At 57.8% G+C, this 18868-nt stretch overlaps 2 protein-coding genes across 2 annotated transcripts; one reads left to right on the top strand and one right to left on the bottom strand.

The window, feature by feature from the left end:
- Positions 1 to 502: 502 nt before the first annotated feature.
- CFAP184 (cilia and flagella associated protein 184) lies at positions 503 to 3054 on the bottom strand. Its single transcript, XM_019927980.3, has one exon. The coding sequence runs from the start codon at positions 2918 to 2920 to the stop codon at positions 1286 to 1288; it is 1635 nt and encodes a 544-aa protein (XP_019783539.1). The 5' UTR covers positions 2921 to 3054; the 3' UTR covers positions 503 to 1285.
- Positions 3055 to 3081: 27 nt separating this feature from the next.
- TADA2B (transcriptional adaptor 2B) lies at positions 3082 to 18656 on the top strand. Its single transcript, XM_033856665.2, has 2 exons — positions 3082 to 3808; positions 15326 to 18656. The coding sequence occupies exons 1-2, from the start codon at positions 3539 to 3541 to the stop codon at positions 16316 to 16318; spliced, it is 1263 nt and encodes a 420-aa protein (XP_033712556.1). The 5' UTR covers positions 3082 to 3538; the 3' UTR covers positions 16319 to 18656.
- Positions 18657 to 18868: the final 212 nt, after the last annotated feature.

Genomic DNA, 18868 nt, shown 5'->3' with positions numbered 1-18868 from the left:
TGTTGTAAAAAAGTGTGTAAGTGTGCTGAAGGAATTTTAATCAACCTTTATTGGCTTTAAAGGGAACACACTTCAGAAAACAAAATCATGTCATCAAAAGATGAAAGTTATTGTGATTTTCTCACGACCAACTGAGTCATCTGCCTAGAGAAGGGTTTCTAAAGGTGTTTAGCACCAAAAAAGAGGTCACCCTCCTTACGAGCTTTCTTATTCTTAAGTTTAGCGGTGGGAGAATACTGTTAATCCCAAATCCGCACATCTCAAAATCCAAGCTAAGGTTAAGAAGAAATAAAACCAAGCCCCTAGCTCCCCAAAGTGTCAAAGAAACCGGAAAATATTCATCACTGATTCCAGGTTAAGGAGATAGACCTATCAGGTGTTTCTTACATGAACTCAAGGAGTGAGAGACATTTTAATATTTGATACAGAGTGAAATCATGTGCACAGTGAGGGTCCAAGATCTGAAAATATCTCGCTGAAAACAAAAGGCTTACAGACAGTCGGCAGTCACCAGTCTATATATTTTGCACCTGGCAAAATACACAATACAGTCACCACTCTGTCTTCACTGGAAGACAAAATTTCATTTTTTGGTACAGATCAATGCATTTCTTTCGTGGATCCAAGAAAACGTTTCATTAGAATTGAAGACTCGTTGAGCCAGAAACAAACATTCACAGTTAAGCAGACAGACTGAGCCTCCTTTCATTGGAAAAGGAGAGACGAAGGAACGTCAGCTCCTTTCCCTGGTTCTCATTCCTCCTGTTCCTGGGTATTTTTTTATTACCCCAGAAGCTAGTGCTACTTACATGCAAAACAATTTTAGACTAAGGGAATTAGTGAGGTTCGAACCGAGCCGGGAGACTCAGGACCACACAGTTCAATGCATTCAAGGGGCATTTCACACAGCTTAATGCACAGGAATGTTGTTGGCACCCTGCCCCTTTGTCGAACCCTGTCACACATGGAGGAAGGAGTTCTCCTCAGTGTCAGGACACTGAAATTATGGAATTGCTCAGATAGAAAAGGGCTTTTGACAGCTTTTTATGAGGAGTAAGTCATCCCTGTTCGTTCCTCTGTACCTGTTTTACTTAACCCTGTATGAACTGAGTGCTAACTCAATTTTGTGTGCAGCACTAATTGGGAAGCTGAAAAATTAAGAAGACAAAACACAGTTCCATCCCAGACATCATAGGCTGCCTTAAGAATGGCAAGAAATGGAGCATAAGCGTTAACGAAGGATGAAGTTTGGTGAGATCGAAGACGCTCTGCCGACTCTTTCCCGTCAAGGAGGCAGAAAGGCTTTGGCTTCCCTTATCTTCTGCTTCACGCCTCTGCAGGACAGAATAAGCCCAGCGTGATGGTGCTTCAGGGCTTCCAAGTGCTGGCTGAGTTCTGCAGTCCTATCCACCTTCTCTTCCATGTCCCGAAGGAGTGCTTCCTTGCCCAGAAGCCCGCACTTCTGATTCAGCTTGATGTTGTCAGTCCGCAGGCTGTCCCGGGCTTGCTTAGTCTTGGTCAGGATGTCCCTCTTTAGGGCCACCTGAGCCTCAGTCTGCATAAGCTCTGACTTTTTACACGCATTTTCTATGTCCACAAAGTGTAACTTTTCCTTCACATGGGTTATGATTTGCACATGGTTGGTCACCTTGCTGCGCAGTTTCAAAAGCTCCTCATTTCTCTCCTCGACTTTCTCATGCAAGGTCTGGTTCTCAGTCTTAAGCTGTTCAAAATCTATCAGGAGCAGGCCCTCTGTCTGGTCCTCCTGGGCCCTCAGCTTGTTTTCAAAGTGCACCAAACTCTGCTTCAGCTGCACGTTCTCTAGCCTCACAGCGCTTATCGCCTTCTCCTTCTTATCCTCCAACGCCTGGATCCGCTCCACCTCTCGCAGAGCGGCCTGGCGACCACCCCTCATCCAGCAGCTGCCCATGGCCTGCATCACCACCTGCTTCTTGAGTGCCTGCAAGCGTCGCCATTCCTCCTCCACCCGGGAGAGCTTCTCTTCGCACTGCCGCTTCAGCTGGTCCAGCTCGCGGTGGTACCAGCGCAGGTCATCTGACTCCTGCTTCTTCAGATCCTCCAGCATGGCCAGATGGCGTAGGTACGCTTGCTGTTTCTCGGGGGCCTCAGGCTCCGCGCCCTTTTCGGGCACCTCGGCTGCATCCAGGCCCTTCTTGCGCAGCGCCTCGAGGATCCTTTGCTGCAGGTAGATGCTGTAACGCTGTTGGCGCTCTCGCTCCGCCGTCAGGGAGCGGAACTGTGCCAGGAGCTCGGCGCGCAGCTGCTGCTCCTGCTGCTTCTGCACCTCCTCAGTCCAGTCGCAGCTCTCAAGCTCGGGTCCCTCGTCCAAATCCCCCAGCTCGTCCTCGGTTTTGCCCAGGCCTCCTTGCACAAGCTTCTTCTGGCTCTCCTCGCTCTCTTCTCCTTCCTCCGCCAGCTGTCCTTCCCGCTCAGCCTCTCGGTCTGGCGCAGCCTCTTCCTTGCCGGCCGTGGCCTGCTGCAGACAGACCTGCGACGGGATTTCCTTCCTCCTCGGCTCCGCCGCCACCTCCGCCTCGTCCTCCTCCTTCCACTCCTCCTCTGGTTCCTCGGGGCCGCCTTCGGGCTCCGGCTTCGCTGGTTCCTCAGGCCCCGCCTCCGCCAGGTCCCGTGGCTCGGCCTCCGCCTCGGCCTCGGCCGGCCACTCCGGCTCTCCGGGCCCCTTCTCGCCAGCAACCTCGGTGGCCGCCGGCTGTTCCTGGGACTCGGCCGGCTCGGCGCCTTCCTCTGAAGCCTCTACTGCCTCCGCCTCCGGCTCCGCGGGTTCGGCCGCGGACTGGGGGCCAGAGCTGGTTTTGATCCCGGACAGCCGTGAGGCCAGGCTCTCCACAGCTCCAGCTTCCTTCTCGGGGTCCCCATTGTGGTCGGAGCGGTCGTCCATCTCCCTCCCGCCGGGCCGGCGCCGCGGTCCCCGGCTGCAGGCTGTTAAGTTTCCAGGGGCAACCAGGGGCGCGCGCGGTGGGCCCGGCGATTGGCTGGACGTCCTCCTGACGCCCTGCCCCTTTCCCCCGCCTCCTGGCAAGAGCAGGCCAATGGGAGGTCGCGAGCGGACGACGGGTAGCGTTGATTGGGGGAGGCCGTAGGCTCGCTCCACGAGGGGCGTGGCGCGTGTGCCGCGCTTCCTTTCCGCCCTTTTCCCCGCGCCCGGCCTGGGGCGGGGCGTCGGGGAGACTCTGGGAGCGGCGGGCGGCCGGCGCTAAGGACGCGCAGGCGCAGCGCGGCGGGCCGGGCCCCAGCGCGGTGGCGCGCGCGGGGCGCCTGCGCGGTGCAGCGGGGCGACGGCGGCGGCGGCGGCGGCGGCCGGGCCGGCCCGAGGGCGCCTGCGTGTTGAGGCGGGACGCGGCCCGGCAGGCCGGCTCCGGCGGCGCCTGGGCGGGGCGGCGCGGTGGCGGCGGCCGCGGCGGCGGGCGACGGTTGCTGGAGCGCGGCGGCGGGCCCGGGCGGCGGCGCGCTGACGGCGGGCGCGGCGGCGGCGGGCGCGGGCGGCGGGCGGGGGAAGATGGCGGAGCTCGGTAAGAAGTACTGCGTGTACTGCCTGGCCGAGGTGAGCCCGCTGCGCTTCCGCTGCACCGAGTGCCAGGACATCGAGCTGTGCCCCGAGTGCTTCTCAGCCGGCGCTGAGATCGGCCACCACCGCCGCTACCACGGCTACCAGCTGGTGGACGGCGGGCGCTTCACGCTGTGGGGGCCCGAGGCCGAGGGCGGCTGGACCAGCCGCGAGGAGCAGCTTTTGCTGGATGCCATCGAGCAGTTCGGCTTCGGAAACTGGGTGAGCAGCGGGCCGGGAGGCCGGCGCACCTGCGGGTTCGGCGCGGCCGCGGAGGGCCGGGGGGACAGGGCCAGTTCACGCCCCAGACCCGGCGCAGAGAGGTTAAGCCACCCGCCCAAGGTCACACAGCAGGAAGTAGCGGAGCGGGGATTCGGACCGTGGCTGTCTTGACACCAGGGCCGTTTTCCCCGCCTTTGGGATTCCTTCCGTAGGTGTCTGCCGAATGCACCCCTTGGGCGAGACACCGGACGGAGTGGGAGTCGGGGGACACAGGCAGGTCCGCAGACTTGACAGCAGTAGGCGCCCGAGGAAGGAGTTGGTTTTGCCTGGAGGACAGTGGTGGTGAAGGCCAGACGAGCTCCTCACGGGCCCGCGGCCTCTCCCACCGCCTCGCAGGCGCTCACCTTGCCTTCATGGCCCCGCTCGCTTTGTGGCCTGTGTCCCCTGCCAGGCACTTGTTCATCCTGGCGTCTCTTCGACACCAGGACCTCGTGTGAGGACTCAGTGGGTTCCGCCACAGGAACGTCCCGTCCTGGGTTTTGGTCTCTTCCTCTGTCAGGAGGTTTCTATAGGGACACTTACCTGAGAGGAAAAGGCGAGAGCTGGACTGGATTCGTTTACAGCGGGCTCCTTGAGAGAGAGAGACGTGGCGGTGCTTCTCTAGGTGGTCCCTGAGGAGCGCTCTTTTCACTCTGCAAGAGGAAGCTCTCATCCCTATTAGAAGGGAAAAAGCCTGGCTGTACTCTGGGCCGCAACCGCCAAGGATGTGCGGCCACCTCCAGGCATTGTGAGAAGTAGGGAGGAGAGACCCGACCCCAGCTCCCCATCTTTCCAGACCCTTCCACTTGATGGTCCCCTCGCTTCCCCGAACCAGTATTTCATCTTGCTGCCACTTCTCCAGCAGTACAGCCGGCCCTCAGTATCCATGGGGAATGCGTTTCAGAACCCTCCCAGGCCACCAGAGTCCTCCAGTACTCAGTCCCTTGTATAAAATGGCGAAGCGGGGTTGAACCCACGGGTACCAAGAGCCGACCGTACACCCCTCCTCCTGGGCTTACTGGAAGACATTCCACACTTCTCCCCACATTCCCAAACACACCGTGCCTTTATTTATGTTTGCTTTTCTTTCTGTAAAGTGAGCCAGTCTTCAGGGACCAGTACCCGTTCCACAGCCCTGGAATCTTTACTCTTCTCCCCAACTCCTTAGAGACACTGCTGTACAAAGTCTCACCTAGGCACCAGCGTCATGATTGCCACCCGCCAAAACCTTCCTTCTCACTTTGTCCTGAAATGCCGTTTATTGATGTGTGTGGAGCATCTGCTCTGAGCGTGTTACAGAAGGGCTTCACGCGGGTCTTCAGGGGCTTACAGTGCTGTGAGCAGCTGGCCCCGAGCCTGGAGTTCTGCCGGGAGCTCCGGCCTTCGATCGCGAACCCGTCCCAGACATCCTCGTGCTTGTCTCCCGGACACCTCGACGTTCCCTGACCCAGATCTCACACCTCGAGCAGTTGCTCGGGCTGCACATGAAGAGCCATCCTCAGGGCCTTCTGGGTCCAGTTCAGCAGCAGGCCTGTCTTCAGAATATTTCCAGAATCTAACCTCTTGTCACAGCCTTAGTCCGGGCTGATGTTTACCTCTCGCCCGAGCACTTCGGGAGCCTCCTTACTGGCCTCTCTGCTTCATGCTTGTGCCCTGCAGCCCATTCCAGGCAACAGGATCAGAGTGATCTTTGAGGACACGTCACGTCACACCAGCTTTCAGTGGCGTCCAGTTCTCTGCAGATGAAACTTCAGGGCCTGCAGGCCTTATATTTCCTGCCTACTCCTGGGATCCCCGCTGCTATCCTCCTTGATCATTTTTTAGTTCTTCTGCTTTAGAGAGTTCTTCCCCCAGATCATGGCTCGTGACTAGTCTTTCTTCCTGTATATCAGTGCCTTAGAGAGCCTTCCCTTCCCCACTTCATTCTTGCAGCTCTTATCTCTACAGTAGCAGCTCAGAATAGCTAGCGTGGACCGAGAGCCTAGCTGGGTGCCAGGCACCGTGCTGAGCTCTCCTGTGTTGCTTGTGAGATCTTCCCGGCAGCCCAGTGCAGCAGGTTTTAAACTGAATAGTTTGACTTCAGAGGCTGTGCTCTTAGCTGCACTGTCTACACTGCCTGCCCTGCAGCACTGTGGAAAATGCTCGAAAAACGAGCCGGGGACTAAAACGTTTGTAGTGTATCGGAGGAAGCTGGGAGGGCGTTCTGGAAAGCAGGACTTTTCAAACTTTAACTTGCACATGAATCACCTGGGGAGCTTGTTAAAAATGCAGATTCCGGCTCCCGGCCGGCAGCAGGCTCGGCTGTTACGAGAGACAAAGCCGGGTGCTTCTCCCTGCCGAACCGGGGGTGGGTTTCTGGGGTAGGCTGGCCAGGCCTGGAGGGCCACAGGCCACGCCGAGGCGCCGGCTCCAGTGTCTGTAGCTGTGCTCTCTGGGGCTGCTTTACCCTGAGCTTCACTGTGCGTCATCAGAAGCTCCTCTGCTGCTCTGAGATGTGTGTCGTTTCCAGGTGTGCGCTCGGTGTGCGCTCGTAAGCGGTGTGTCCCACGCTTGCCGTCGTTGGCAAGCACCGGTTCTGGGTGACGCTCCTCCCAGCGGCCCTGTGGGGTTGCTCTTAGTTTACAGCTGAAGAGCAGCGACTCTGAGAACTTAAAGTGCTCGTGCAGGATGCCCCAGCCTTCCACGCGGTGGAGCCAGGGTTTAGACACAGGCCTGACCCCGGAGCCTGGGCCTTAGCCTCCCCGGGGTAACGAGCGACGTGAGGAGCCAGGTCTGGACCCGGCTCGGTGGGAGGTGAGTGGGTGGGACGGGGCGGGGTGCAGGAACCGGCTTTCACGGGCTGAGTGCGAAGTGTGGAGAAAGGCAGTGGGGACGGTGGCGCGGAGGCAGGTGACAGCCTTCATTCCGATTTCTCCGATGGTTCGTGTGAGCGCGGGGTCGTGGGGACTTTGTGGGGACAGGCTGCCGTGAAGCCCGGGCCATCTGCTCACGCCGTGTCCCAGCGCTGCGGGCCCGGCCGAGGGGTACTGGCAGTAAGGCCGGGAGGGTTTGGGGACGAGCCTCGGGGGCCGGGGGGGACACACAGCTGTGATGGCGAGACCGGGGAAGGGCTGGCGGGTGGGCCCACAGGGTCTCATCACCGTGGGTATTGAGACCTCCTCCCCCAAGGGCAGCCGGTTGTGTTGTGGACGCTGTGCAGATTCAGAATGAGACACGGATCCTGCAGGAATGCAGATACAGATGTAAACACAAGGGTGAAATATTCTACGTTTGTTGATTGGTTGCTGGAGCATTGAACAGTTTGAGGGAGGCCCGGGCTCCTGCAGACGGTGGTCAGGAGGACTCTAGGGGGAGGTGGGGTTCAAGCTGGCCTTGAAGCTAGATTTCAAATTGAAAAAGGAGGCGAAGCTCTCTGTGGACTCTGCGGGGGCTTGTGCTTGTGCACATACATTCGGCCTGATTATTGGAGGCAGGCGGAATGTCCTGAACAAGGAGTTTTACGCTTGTAGATGACAGTAGGCGTCCGGCAGCCTGGGTGATGCCGGATATGTAGGTGATCGCTGTGCTGTGCAGTCGTTGGTTCATTTGTTCATCTGGCACTTACTTGGGGCCCGTTTTTTTTTTTTTTTTTTTGCGGTACGCGGGCCTCTCACTGTTGTGGCCCCTCCCGTTGCGGAGCACAGGCTCCGGACGCGCAGGCTCAGCAGCCATGGCTCATGGCCCAGCCGCTCCGCGGCATGTGGGATCTTCCCGGACCGGGGCACGAACCCGCGTCCCCTGCATCGGCAGGCGGACTCTCACCCACTGCGCCAGCAGGGAAGCCCTGGGGCCCGTTTTATGCCAGCCCCTGTGCTAGGTGCACAGAGTAGCCCCTGGCTGAGGTCTGGAAATAGGTGTTTACAGACGTTCTCTGGGAGTCCTAATGCAGTGGGTCAGCAGAGCCTCGTTTGGGGACCATGAGAACTGTCACCTTCTCAACCAGGCGCAAGTCCCTTCTGTGTTGGTGGGAGCGGGCAAGTCCATCCTGTGAGCCTCCCGACGGCGGGGTTCTCAGTCGCCATTGCAGATGGCGAGGAGGCGGCGGGGGGAAGAGCCTGGATGGAGAAACCAGCCAGGATGGGCACGGTTATGCAGAGCAGTGTGACTGAGAGCGCCTGGTCGGCTTGTTAAACGCGGGTCCTGCCCCCCTCCCCCTCCGGGTTCTGAAGTCACAGGTCTGAGTCTTGGTGTGAGAATCTGCATTTCTCACCACTTCACCGGTGAAGCTGCCGCTGGCCCAGGGGCCCTCCTTAAACACCACTGATGTGGAGCACGGCCTGTGACTTCTAAAACTTCTATTATTTTAAAAAAAGTATATATTTTTATTGTGGTGAAACATACATAATGTAAACGTTGCCATTTTAACCTGTTGTAAGTGTCCAGTTCGGAGGCATTAGTACGTCCACGTTGGGCAGCCATCACCACCATCGTCCCCAGAACATCTTCACAGACAGAAACTCCGTCCCCCGTCTCCACCTCCCCCAGCCCCTCGTAGTTGCTATTCTACTTTGTGTCCCTGTGGGTTTGCCTGTTCTGGGGACCTCACGTAAGTGGGTTCACGTAATAATGTTTGTGCTTTTGTGACTGGCTTGTTTCACTTAGGATAATGTTCCCCAGGTTCGTCAGGGTTGCAGCAGGTGTCAGGACGTCCTTCCTCCTTAAGGCAGAATAATACTCCATTATGTGGACCGACCACCTTTTGCTTATCCAGTCTTCCTCGATGGGCACTTGGGTTGCTTCCACTTTTGGCTGTTGGGAATGATGCTGCAGTGAATGTAGGTGTGCAGTTATCTTTTGGAGTCCTTATTTTGGGTAGATACCAGGAGATGGAATTGCTCGATCTGTGTAGTCTTTTTGAGGACCTGCCGTGCTCTGTTTTTGCAGTGGGGCACACAGCTTTATCAGGCTATTTCACAGGTGGCCTGATTTGACCCGAGAGGCTTTAGTCCCCTTGAGGGCCAGTCCCCTGTGTGAGCTGGTGAATCCTGAGTGAGTTTAGGGAGGCAGACAGGGAACCTGGAACTGGGGGGAGGCTTACAGAACTTTCCAGCTAAAAAACCTAGCAGACAGGATTAGTGGCCCCGGGAAACAGGGCCCGTGGAATGGCTGATGACCTGGAAGCACAGACGAGAGACCCGTGTTAGTCACCGACCTCTGCGGTCGGAGGCGGCCCTGACCTGGACAGCAGCGCATCCCGGAGGAGGGGTCGGGCTGGAAGGCAGGGGAAGGTCTGGGGCCTACGATGCGGGATGGGTGGCCCAGGGCGTCCTTCCAGCCCCCAGAGGCAGGCGGGCTGTTCTCTTCAGTGTGAAAGGTGACCGGCCGGGGCTGGAGGAGGCAATGGCCGCGTCCAGGGCCCTGTGTGAGCGCGCAGGGGGCTGGCCTGGCCCGGGGTCCTCGCAGCCGGTCCGAGGAGAAGGGCACACATGCACGCGGGGGCGCGGAGGTCCAGGCGGGGCTGCAGGTCCGGGTCCGGGTCCGAAGCCAGCCCCCGGGACTGCCGGGTTGCTTCTGTCCCCTTGAGGCTTCTTCCCTTAAAGAGAAAGGAAGCTGGAGCGGGGCCTCTCTGGGGAGATGCAGCGCACGTCCGCCCCGGGCCTGGCCCCTGAGCCTCCGGAGCAAAGGCAGACGCTGCCGCCGAGAAAGGATGTGCGCTCTCTAGGACGCTCTAGAGCAGAACCGCCAGCCTGCACAGGAAGGATGCTCTGTGACGCTAAAGATAGTCGTTCTGTTAAAGGCACTGGTTTGTGCACAGAGATTGGACTGAATTCTCTGCCCGGGAAGAAGTAGGTCATGCAGTGCCCTCACACATCCCGGAGGGGAGAGAGGGAGCCGCGGCCGCACTTCTGTGATGTGGTCCGTCTGGAAGGGAGAGCTGGAGCCCGGCGGCGGGGCCTTGCGCTGCCTTTTGAACGTCTCAGAAAGCAGTTGACTGCATGGCCTGCTCTTGCTGTGCCCTGCGCCACCGGGTGGGCGAGTGCTGGCCGGTGCCCTGGGGGTAGCTTCACCTAGGGTTATTCTCCCAGTCCGTAAAAGTCATGGTACCTCGTGGGAACTGCTAGGAGGATGAAACGAGGTGACAGATGTAAAGGGTCGTACGCTATTCATGATGATTTTTGTTTTATCCTGACCAAACCCTTTAAGAGGAGGAATTACAGATCAAGCAGCAGAAGTTGAGAGGATAAGGACCCCACGCTAGTGAGTAATTGAGCCAGAATCTGACCCTAGTTCTGGGGATCGTCAAAGCCTCCCTGGAGGAGATGATCTGGGTCTTGAGAATAAACACAGGTTGTGGAAGTGACGCTGACAGCTTCGCAGTAGTAACAATAGCCAACATCCCTGGGGGCACGCTGTGCCCGGCACTGGGCCAAGCACTGTGCGTGCATCACCTCATTAACTCCCTCTTCTGTGCTGTGAAGGGGGTGGTAGCATTACCTCCGTAATTCAGACAGGGAGACTGAGGCACAGAGAAGTGACTCGTCTGAGTTGCTGAGCAGTGAAGGGGTGGAGCCAGGAGTGGGTCGCGAGGCCTGGCCCCAGCCTGCGCACGTGGAGGATGGTCTGCACTTGTCTGGAGGATGTCGGCACGGCAGCCCGGCGAGCAGACCTTCAGGTCAGGAGGGGCCGAGGCTGCCTCTGGTGAGAGCGGCCAGCACGGAGGGCAGAGACCCCGAGGCGGCGCCACTGGCGGGAGCGGGCTGGCCCGCAGTGCTGGCGGCTCTCTGGACGGTTCTTTCTCCCTTTCCCTGCTCAGGTGCTGGAGGCTGGCATGCGTGCGCCTGGAAAGGCCGGAGGGCGTGCAGAGCAGCCAGAGAGCCCGGTGGAGCTGTTGCCCACTGGGGCCTCCTTCCTCTCCTGGAGAGGCCGCATCCTGGCCTGGGTCTAGTGACCTTGGAAAGTAGACTTCACGGGCCCAGTTCAGTGTCTGAGAGACACGTTTTCCTTTATTTTTCGGAGGACTTAAGGAAGCAGCATCCCTAACTCTCCTTACCTTTTTGCAAAGATGGGAGTCTCTTTTTTTCTAAGCGTTTAGCGTTAGACTTCGGGCTACTTGCGGTGTGTTACTGCGTGCTGCAGTGGGAGCGGAACCAACCGCAGGATACAGTTGTGTTCCTTGTTTAGTTCTAGTTGTACTTGAAGTGAACTTTCTCTTCAAATCTCTTTCCCCCAAACTCACTTTTGTTGCTCCTGCCTGCCCAGCCGTCTGTCTGTCCATCCATGCTTCTGTTCATCTGTCCTTCCATCCATCCATCTTCTGTCCATCTATCCGTCTATCCATCCATCCGGATTAAGCAACAACTTTGACCTTGAACGTGTGAGGGAAAGAACTTCCCTCCCATTCACCCCCCTGCTGTCACATGGGACGCTGTCACTTGGTGATGGGACACTTCTCTCACGTGTGTGGGCTGGCCTTGTGTGACCACTGACACGTGAAGCTTGAAGGGGGTGACGAGCAGGGTGCTGGGCCTGTGGCAGGAGTGCCGTTGCTGTTTTTAACCATCATCTTTCTATGGTTTCGCTTCCCTGAACCTGTCTGCCTTCTGTGGACTCCTTTTAGAATCAGAGCTGGGTCATCGCTGTCACTTAGACTGTTCCGTTATGACCCTCCCTGCTTGAGGGTCCTTGGAAACAAGGGTCTTGCGCGCTTTCCCGGGCCTTTCTCAGTGCTCGTTAAGCCCACGTGGTGGCCCCTGGGGGGGCGATTCTCTTCAGCAGCAGCTGGCGGCCAGTGTCTCCTGGCAGTGGCTGGCCTGATTGCTGGTGGGGGTTCCTGGGCTCCTAGTGACAGGGCGCTAGCCCCACAGCGCCCCACTGATCTGTGGCTTCATAAATAACCCCTCACCCGGGTCCGTCTGGAGCCAGAGACCCCCTTTGTTACCTGAAGAGGAGCTGGATAACTGAGGTGTCAGCGCAGGGCCCGCAGCTGTGTGGCCCTCTTGCCTGGCGAGGCCGGAAACTGCCTGGCCTCCACGCAGCGCGGGAGTGTCTGCAGATTTGCAGAGCGAGGCGTGCAGCCACGGAAGCGTTGGGGTGTCGCCCCCTGGAACACAAGAGCCGTGTCTTTTTTTTTTTTTTTTTGGCGGTACGCGGGCCTCTCACTGCTGCGGCCCCTCCCGTTGCGGAGCACAGGCTCTGGACGCGCAGGCGCAGCGGCCACGGCTCACGGGTCCAGCCACCCCGCGGCACGTGGGATCCTCCCAGACCGGGGCACGAACCCATGTCCCCTGCATCGGCAGGCGGACTCTCAACCACTGCGCCACCAGGGAAGCCCAAGAGCCGTGTCTTTTAAGGGCTCTGTATGTTTTTCCTTTACACATTTTGGATGAAAATCTTAGACCTGTGTAAACAGAGAATTGAGGCAGAATTTAACTTTACTTAAAAAATACTTGTAGTTTTACTCAAAAGAAGTGAAAAACCAGCACACAGAATCCCTCGCGAAGTGTGAGCATCGTGCATCTGCCCCGTGCAGGAAGCCAGCATTGGCCCAGAGCCATTAGCCTACGCACAGACAGGCCCGGGGTCCCACCAGCACCCCCGTTGAGGTAGCTGCCACGTCTCGTCCTCTCTGGGTCTGCACACTTCCTTCCGTGTCTCTGGGCCCGGGACGCCTGTGGGGAGTGCTGGCCCGGTGCTTGTGGGGCGTCTGTAGTTTGGGGTTGGCTGCCGGGCCCTGGCCTCACAGTGGTGAACAGAGCCGCTCAGGGTCCCCTTTCCTGATGCTTCCCTCTGCTTGGGACTTTTCCTTAGTTTTAAAAATGGGCAGTACGTTCATAACTTGAAAACGCTAAGTCGTGAGAAGGTGTGCAGTGAAGTGGCCCACTGCCAACCCCACCCGATGCCCCGGGGGACGGGGCTGGAGTCGTGTGTCCTTAGAAGGTGTCTGATGCACCACAGGCGGAGAGCTTTCTGTCTCCCAGCCGTTTTGGCACGAGGGCACGAGGGCAGCAGCGTGAACACATCCTTCTGCTGCATGCGTTTTCAGCTGCCCCATGTGGGAGCGAACGCGGGTGAGGCCCCGGGAGCCCTCGCCGGGAGGACGCGCCGTGCATCCCTGGCCTGCGGCCCCCAGGCTTCCTTGCTGCCTCCACAGCCTCTGCTCTCTGTTCCCAGAGTGTCGGGATTGATGGAGAGAACCTCAGATCAATAAAAATACCTTGGTTTGGTCAGATGCAGCTTTACTGCTGAGAATCCTTCTGTTTCTCAGGGTTTAAATTTTACCCTCAGTGTGGTGCTCTGAGCATCTGATGCTTTCTGGGAGGCAGGTCGCTGGGGTTCAGGGTGGACAGCGGACTTGCTGGAGGGCAGAGCTCTCACAGCAGGTCTGCACCGCACCAGGGACGGGGCCCAGATCTGGGGCCCAAGTTCCTACGCACGCAGCCTGGGTGGAAGCTGCGGTGAGGGGGAGAGGCTGAGGGGCACGGCTCCCCGAGCTGGCAGCTCAGACCAGGCGCAGGCGGGCAGTCCCGCTCCCGACACGCTCACCAGGGTGACATGCTCCCGAAAGGGCGTGGGTCAGGGACAATGTCTTCCCAGCGTGTCCCAGGGGCTCCCGGGCCCCAGGGTGGGGTGGAGGAAGACCGTTACCGTCCACGAGAGCCTCGCCGGCCGCTGAGGGGGGCTCTTGCTCCTTTACTGTGGGACTCAAGGCTCCGAGGAGGGCGGGGCCAGCCTGCGTCAGTGACAGTAGCTGTTGGGAATGGTTGTGACTTGCTTTTGTTTTGTTGTTTTTTGGACGAAATGCTTCCTGGGGAAGGATAATGACAGAGTTGATGCTAAGAGTGAGTGATTTTTTTGAGTGTCTTTTTTTTTTAATAAATTTATTTTATTTTATTTATTTTTGGCTGTGTTGGGTCTTCGTTGCTGCGCACGGGCTTTCTCTAGTTGCGGCAAGCGGGGGCTACTCTTTGTTGCCGTGTGCAGGCTTCTCATTGCAGTGGCTTCTCTTGTTGCGGAGCACGGGCTCTAGAGCGCAGGCTCAGTAGTTGTGGCGCACGGGCCTAGTTGCTCCGCGGCATGTAGGATCTTCCCGGACTAGGGCTCGAACCCATGTCCGCTGCACTGGCAGGCGGATTCCCAACCACTGTTCCACCAAGGAAGAAACCCGCTAAGAGTGATTTTTAAAGAAGAAAGCATGTAGTTTCTCCATGGGACAGAGTCTAGCTTTAGCTCTGGTCCTCCCTTTTCCCTGCATGGTGCTCAGAAAGAGGCCTTGCAGTTAGGTCCTGGTCCAGCCTTCTTTGTTCCGGTGCCTTTCAGCCCCGCCCTCTGCGCGGCACCTCCGGGAGGGCCGCTGGGTCTGGTCACTGTACCAGGGATCCTTCCTAATGCTTCCCTCCCCTCCCGTCCCCTCCCCTCCGTGCCCAGTTTGTCAGCAGCGTCAGCCCGAGGGGGCCGGCTGTTTTCTTGGGTTCCAGTTTGGCCTTTCGGGGTGCAGGGAGCATCCCGATCTCGGGGGGCGGGGGGCGCGAGTTTCTGGGGCGGAAGGCAGCCTGTGCGACGCCCCGGCGGCTGCCAGAGCCGGGAGGGCAGAGCGCGGGGTGAGCGAGGCCGGCGGGGTGCTGAGTGGCTGCCGGTGAATGAGTGCGCATTCTGGGCAGTTACTTTCTGAAGTGGCTTTAGCGGTTGACTTTGAGGAAGAGGCCTCTTGGCAGAAGGAAAAGATTGAGGGAGTTGTACGATTTCCTCCCATTAATAACCCTGTGTTCGCGGGCAGTTACCTTCTGTAGGAATGAACGCCTGCTTGCAGCCTGGGCGTTTCCAGCTGCCAGACCACGGGGGCTGTCAGAAGTGATGGCTCGCCTTCCCCTTTGAAAGGCTCTTTCCCACTCAACCCGACCGCCCCCTAGGAAAGGGACAGGCGGACCCTCGGGGCCGGGGTGTCAAAGACCGGGCCTCGGCCCTTTCTGTTGGGAGGCGGGCAGCGCGCTGGAGACCCGGGTGCGTCTGTTGTCCGGTGTGGGAATGGAGAGGTGGGCTGGGATGAGGCGGGCGCCCCAGAGCTCTGGCTGTGCGCCCGCGTCCTGTGAGCCCCTCAGCCAGACAGCCGCCCCGAGTGCGGGGCGCGCGGCGGGCAGATCGGCCCGTGCCAGGGGCCTCTGCTCGCCCTCTTAGGGAGCCCGGAGGAGAGTCGGGGTCTCAGACATGGGTTCCAGCCCCACTCTGCCGCCAGCTTGCACCGTGACCCCGTGCACGTTGGTGCCTCTCTGGGTCCTCACTTTCTCGCGGGCGGAATCCTCGAAGTTCCCTCTAGCGCTGACTTCCACGCGATCAGCCCAGCCCAAGAGAACGTGCAGGAGGAGTGTCTCCGGTGCGGGGGGACCATAATGATGCCATAGGAAGTAGTTCAGGTGAACCTTTGTGAAAGCGTTAAGGGAATCGCGCGAACGCTGAGTCTGACACTCTGACTTTGGAAATGACCTCTGACCTTTGCCCTTGTAGGAGGATATGGCTGCTCACGTTGGCGCTTCCCGGACTCCCCAGGAAGTGATGGAGCATTATGTAAGCATGTACATCCACGGAAACCTGGGGAAAGCCTGCATCCCCGACACCATCCCCAATCGGGTGACAGACCACACCTGCCCCAGTGGAGGCCCCCTGTCTCCCAGCCTCACCACCCCCTTGCCTCCCCTAGACATCTCGGTGGCCGAGCAGCAGCAGCTGGGCTACATGCCACTGCGGGACGACTACGAGATCGAGTACGACCAGGACGCCGAGACGCTCATCAGCGGGCTCTCGGTCAACTACGACGACGACGACGTGGAGATCGAGCTGAAGCGCGCGCACGTGGACATGTACGTGCGGAAGCTCAAGGAGCGGCAGCGGCGCAAGAACATCGCGCGCGACTACAACCTGGTGCCCGCCTTCCTGGGCAAGGACAAGAAGGAGAAGGAGAAGACGGCCAAGCGCAAGGTCACCAAGGAGGAGAAGGAGCTGCGGCTGAAGCTGCGGCCGCTCTACCAGTTCATGTCCTGCAAGGAGTTCGACGACCTCTTTGAAAACATGCACAAGGAGAAGATGCTGCGCGCCAAGATCCGGGAGCTGCAGCGGTACCGGCGCAACGGCATCACCAAGATGGAGGAATCGGCCGAGTACGAGGCGGCCCGGCACAAGCGGGAGAAGCGGAAGGAGAACAAGAACACGGCCGGCTCCAAGCGGGGGAAGGAGGACGGCAAGGACAGCGAATTCGCCGCCATCGAGAACCTGCCCGGCTTCGAGCTGCTGTCGGACCGCGAGAAGGTGCTCTGTAGCTCCGTGAACCTGAGCCCCGCTCGCTACGTGACCGTCAAGACCATCATCATCAAGGACCACCTCCAGAAGCGGCAGGGCATCCCCTCCAAAAGCCGCCTGCCCAGCTACCTGGACAAGGTCCTGAAGAAAAGGATTTTAAACTTCCTCACGGAGAGTGGTTGGATTTCCAGGGATGCTTCCTGAAGGCGAGTCCCTGTGAGACCTGGAGTGATGCTGAAAAGCTTGTGAGCCAAAATGACCCGGGGGGTGGGGGGGGGTAGGGGAGGGGCGAGGAAACGCTTTTTTTCCCGTTGCTCTTTTTTAAACAAATTGAGTTCTCTTTGGGGGATATAAATTCTTTTTATGGTCCTCTTCAGAAGCAATAGTAACACTTAGATCAGATCATGAGGGAGACAAGTATCTATTTTACCTTAGTCCTGAAAGTAATACTTTAAGATGACGATTTGCCTTTAAGTGTTCAGTTTGGAGAATTACGAGATTGGGTAATTTCCCTTTGTGAGTTTCTTCCCTTTGGTACGTGACTGTTGTGCTGTGGGCAGAGGGACGCCTTGCCCTGCCGGGCTGCCAGCTCTGCCCTGTGACCTGACACCCCGGCACAGCCCGGCACGTGGCACTTTAGATGGGGGCCGGGCAGGGCAGGTGGAAGAGAGGCCGGGGGAGGACAGGACAGGGCGTCCGTAGGGACTGGAGAGGAGGAATGTGGTGTGGAACAAGTTGGCCAAATGGAGCGTCCGTAGCTCCCGAATCCGACCGCCCCGGCTTGTTCCCGGGGGTGAGGGGGTCACCGTGGGAGGAGCAGCGGCCCTTGGCAGGCTCCCTTGGGTCTCGGGGGCACCGGGCCCAGTACGGACTGCCAGAATGCTGGGGCTGCTTTTTGCTGCTCTGAGAACTTGCATGCGTTTTACTTGGAAGAACTCGTTTTAGAAGGTTCAGGGTTGAGAGTTCTCTGGGTTCTGGCGTTAGCTCCCCCCAGGGTTTTCACCCCGGTTGCAGGTACCTCTTTCGCTGCGACTCTGGCCCTGCATCTTACTTGGGGTGGTGTCAGGCGCTCAGCTTGGCGAGGGCGAGGCCTGGGCACCGCTTCTCTGGGTCACCGTCTTGAACCACACTCAGAGGTGGCTTCTGCCTGGCCCTGTTTAGAGATGCTCCCAGGGGCGCTCTTTCATGGACCTGGACGGTACCTTCCTTCCGGAACCTGAGGAGTCCCTCGTCTTCCCGCTGCTCAGGGCTCCTGTGTCCAAGGCCCTGCTTTAGAGTTGGTGGAGTGGCCAGAGCCCAGCAGTCATTTCCTCCTGGGGCGCGTCCTGCCTCTCCTCCCTCATAGCTACCAAGACTGTTTACCTCCCGGAGTGTTTGGGCTTGAAGTTACATTAAAGTGAAGTCATTTGAAAGAAAAAGGAAGAAAACCTCATCATTTCCAAGAACGACTTAATTACGGTGCCTTTTCCTTTCTTTTTACGTTCTTCTGTCCTCTAGGGGTGAAATTTTCAGCATTAAGTAAGCCCTTCAGATACACTGTATATGGCTTTAGTTGTAAACTGCACGGCACGCTGGCAGAGAAGCGCTCCCTGTGGCCTAGCGAGGAGTCCAGGGCGTCTCTGTGAGCACGCGGTGGCGGGCCGTGCTGTTGCTCCCGGTGCCCCGCAGGACGACGGCTGGCGGAGAGCGGGTCCCGTCCGCCACCGAGCAGAGACGGAGGCAGTGCTGCGTTCCCGCAGGTGTTCAGCCAGTGGTTCTCACCTGGGGTTCCTGGACTGGCAGCATCAGCACCCCCTGGGAACCTGCTAGAAATTCAGGTACTCAGGCCCCGCCCCAGTCCTCAGAAACTCTAGGGGTGGGGCCCGTGGAGCTGTGTTCTTACTGGCCTTCCAGGTGACCGGGATGCAGGCTGAAGTTTGAGAACTACTGGCTTTAGCTACTCTGATGTCATTGATTTTCTACATCAGATTCCTAGTTTGATGAGGTTTTAACTTTAGTCTTATTTTTATATAAAATGATTGCCAGACTTTCATTAAGCTTGAGAAGCAAAAGCTCCCTGTAAATGTGCGTGGCCCTGGCTGAGAGCTGTCAAGTGAAAAACTTTTGTGTTTAAGCAGGTTTTCAGTATGTGTATCTCTTTGATGGTATGAAGAATTTATCTAGGCTTGACTGTTTTGAAACGAACACCATAATGAATGTATAATTTATGTTAGAGTATTAGCGCTTCGTTGCAAGGGAATGTAATTTTGTGATTGGTTGCCTCTTATCCCATCAACTCCAGCTGTTACTGCCACACAGCCCTGACCCTGCTGTCAGCTCGGAGCCTTTAAATTTCTATATTTAATTCTCATGATAAATTAGTCACCATAATCCCATGGAGTTAATTAGGTCTTTTCAGAATTTAAACTCTTTGAGTCACAAAAGATAATCAGCTATTCAGAATGATGCTCTGGGTGGCCAACATTCCGAGAATGTATTAAAACCGAAACTCTGCCTACTGTTCTTATTTCCCTTTTACATATTAAACAGGTTGAGAACCAAATAGTGTCACTGCTTGCTTTTTACCGCCTGCCCCTGGAGCCTTAGCTTTTCAGTCTCGTAGATGGTATGAGCCAGCCTTCAAAATCAGGATGGGGGACAGCCCGTGACGTCTTAGTGCGGCACTTCCGTGTCACGCCAGTCTTTTTCCTCCAGACTGTGGGGAGTTAAAATAGATTGCACTTAAGCAGAAACCCCTTTACGCCACTCTCCTTC

This window comes from Tursiops truncatus, chromosome 5 (genome assembly GCF_011762595.2).
Source record: "Tursiops truncatus isolate mTurTru1 chromosome 5, mTurTru1.mat.Y, whole genome shotgun sequence".
NCBI classification, from domain to species: domain Eukaryota; kingdom Metazoa; phylum Chordata; class Mammalia; order Artiodactyla; family Delphinidae; genus Tursiops; species Tursiops truncatus.
This window is presented reverse-complemented; position numbering and strand designations above follow the sequence as displayed.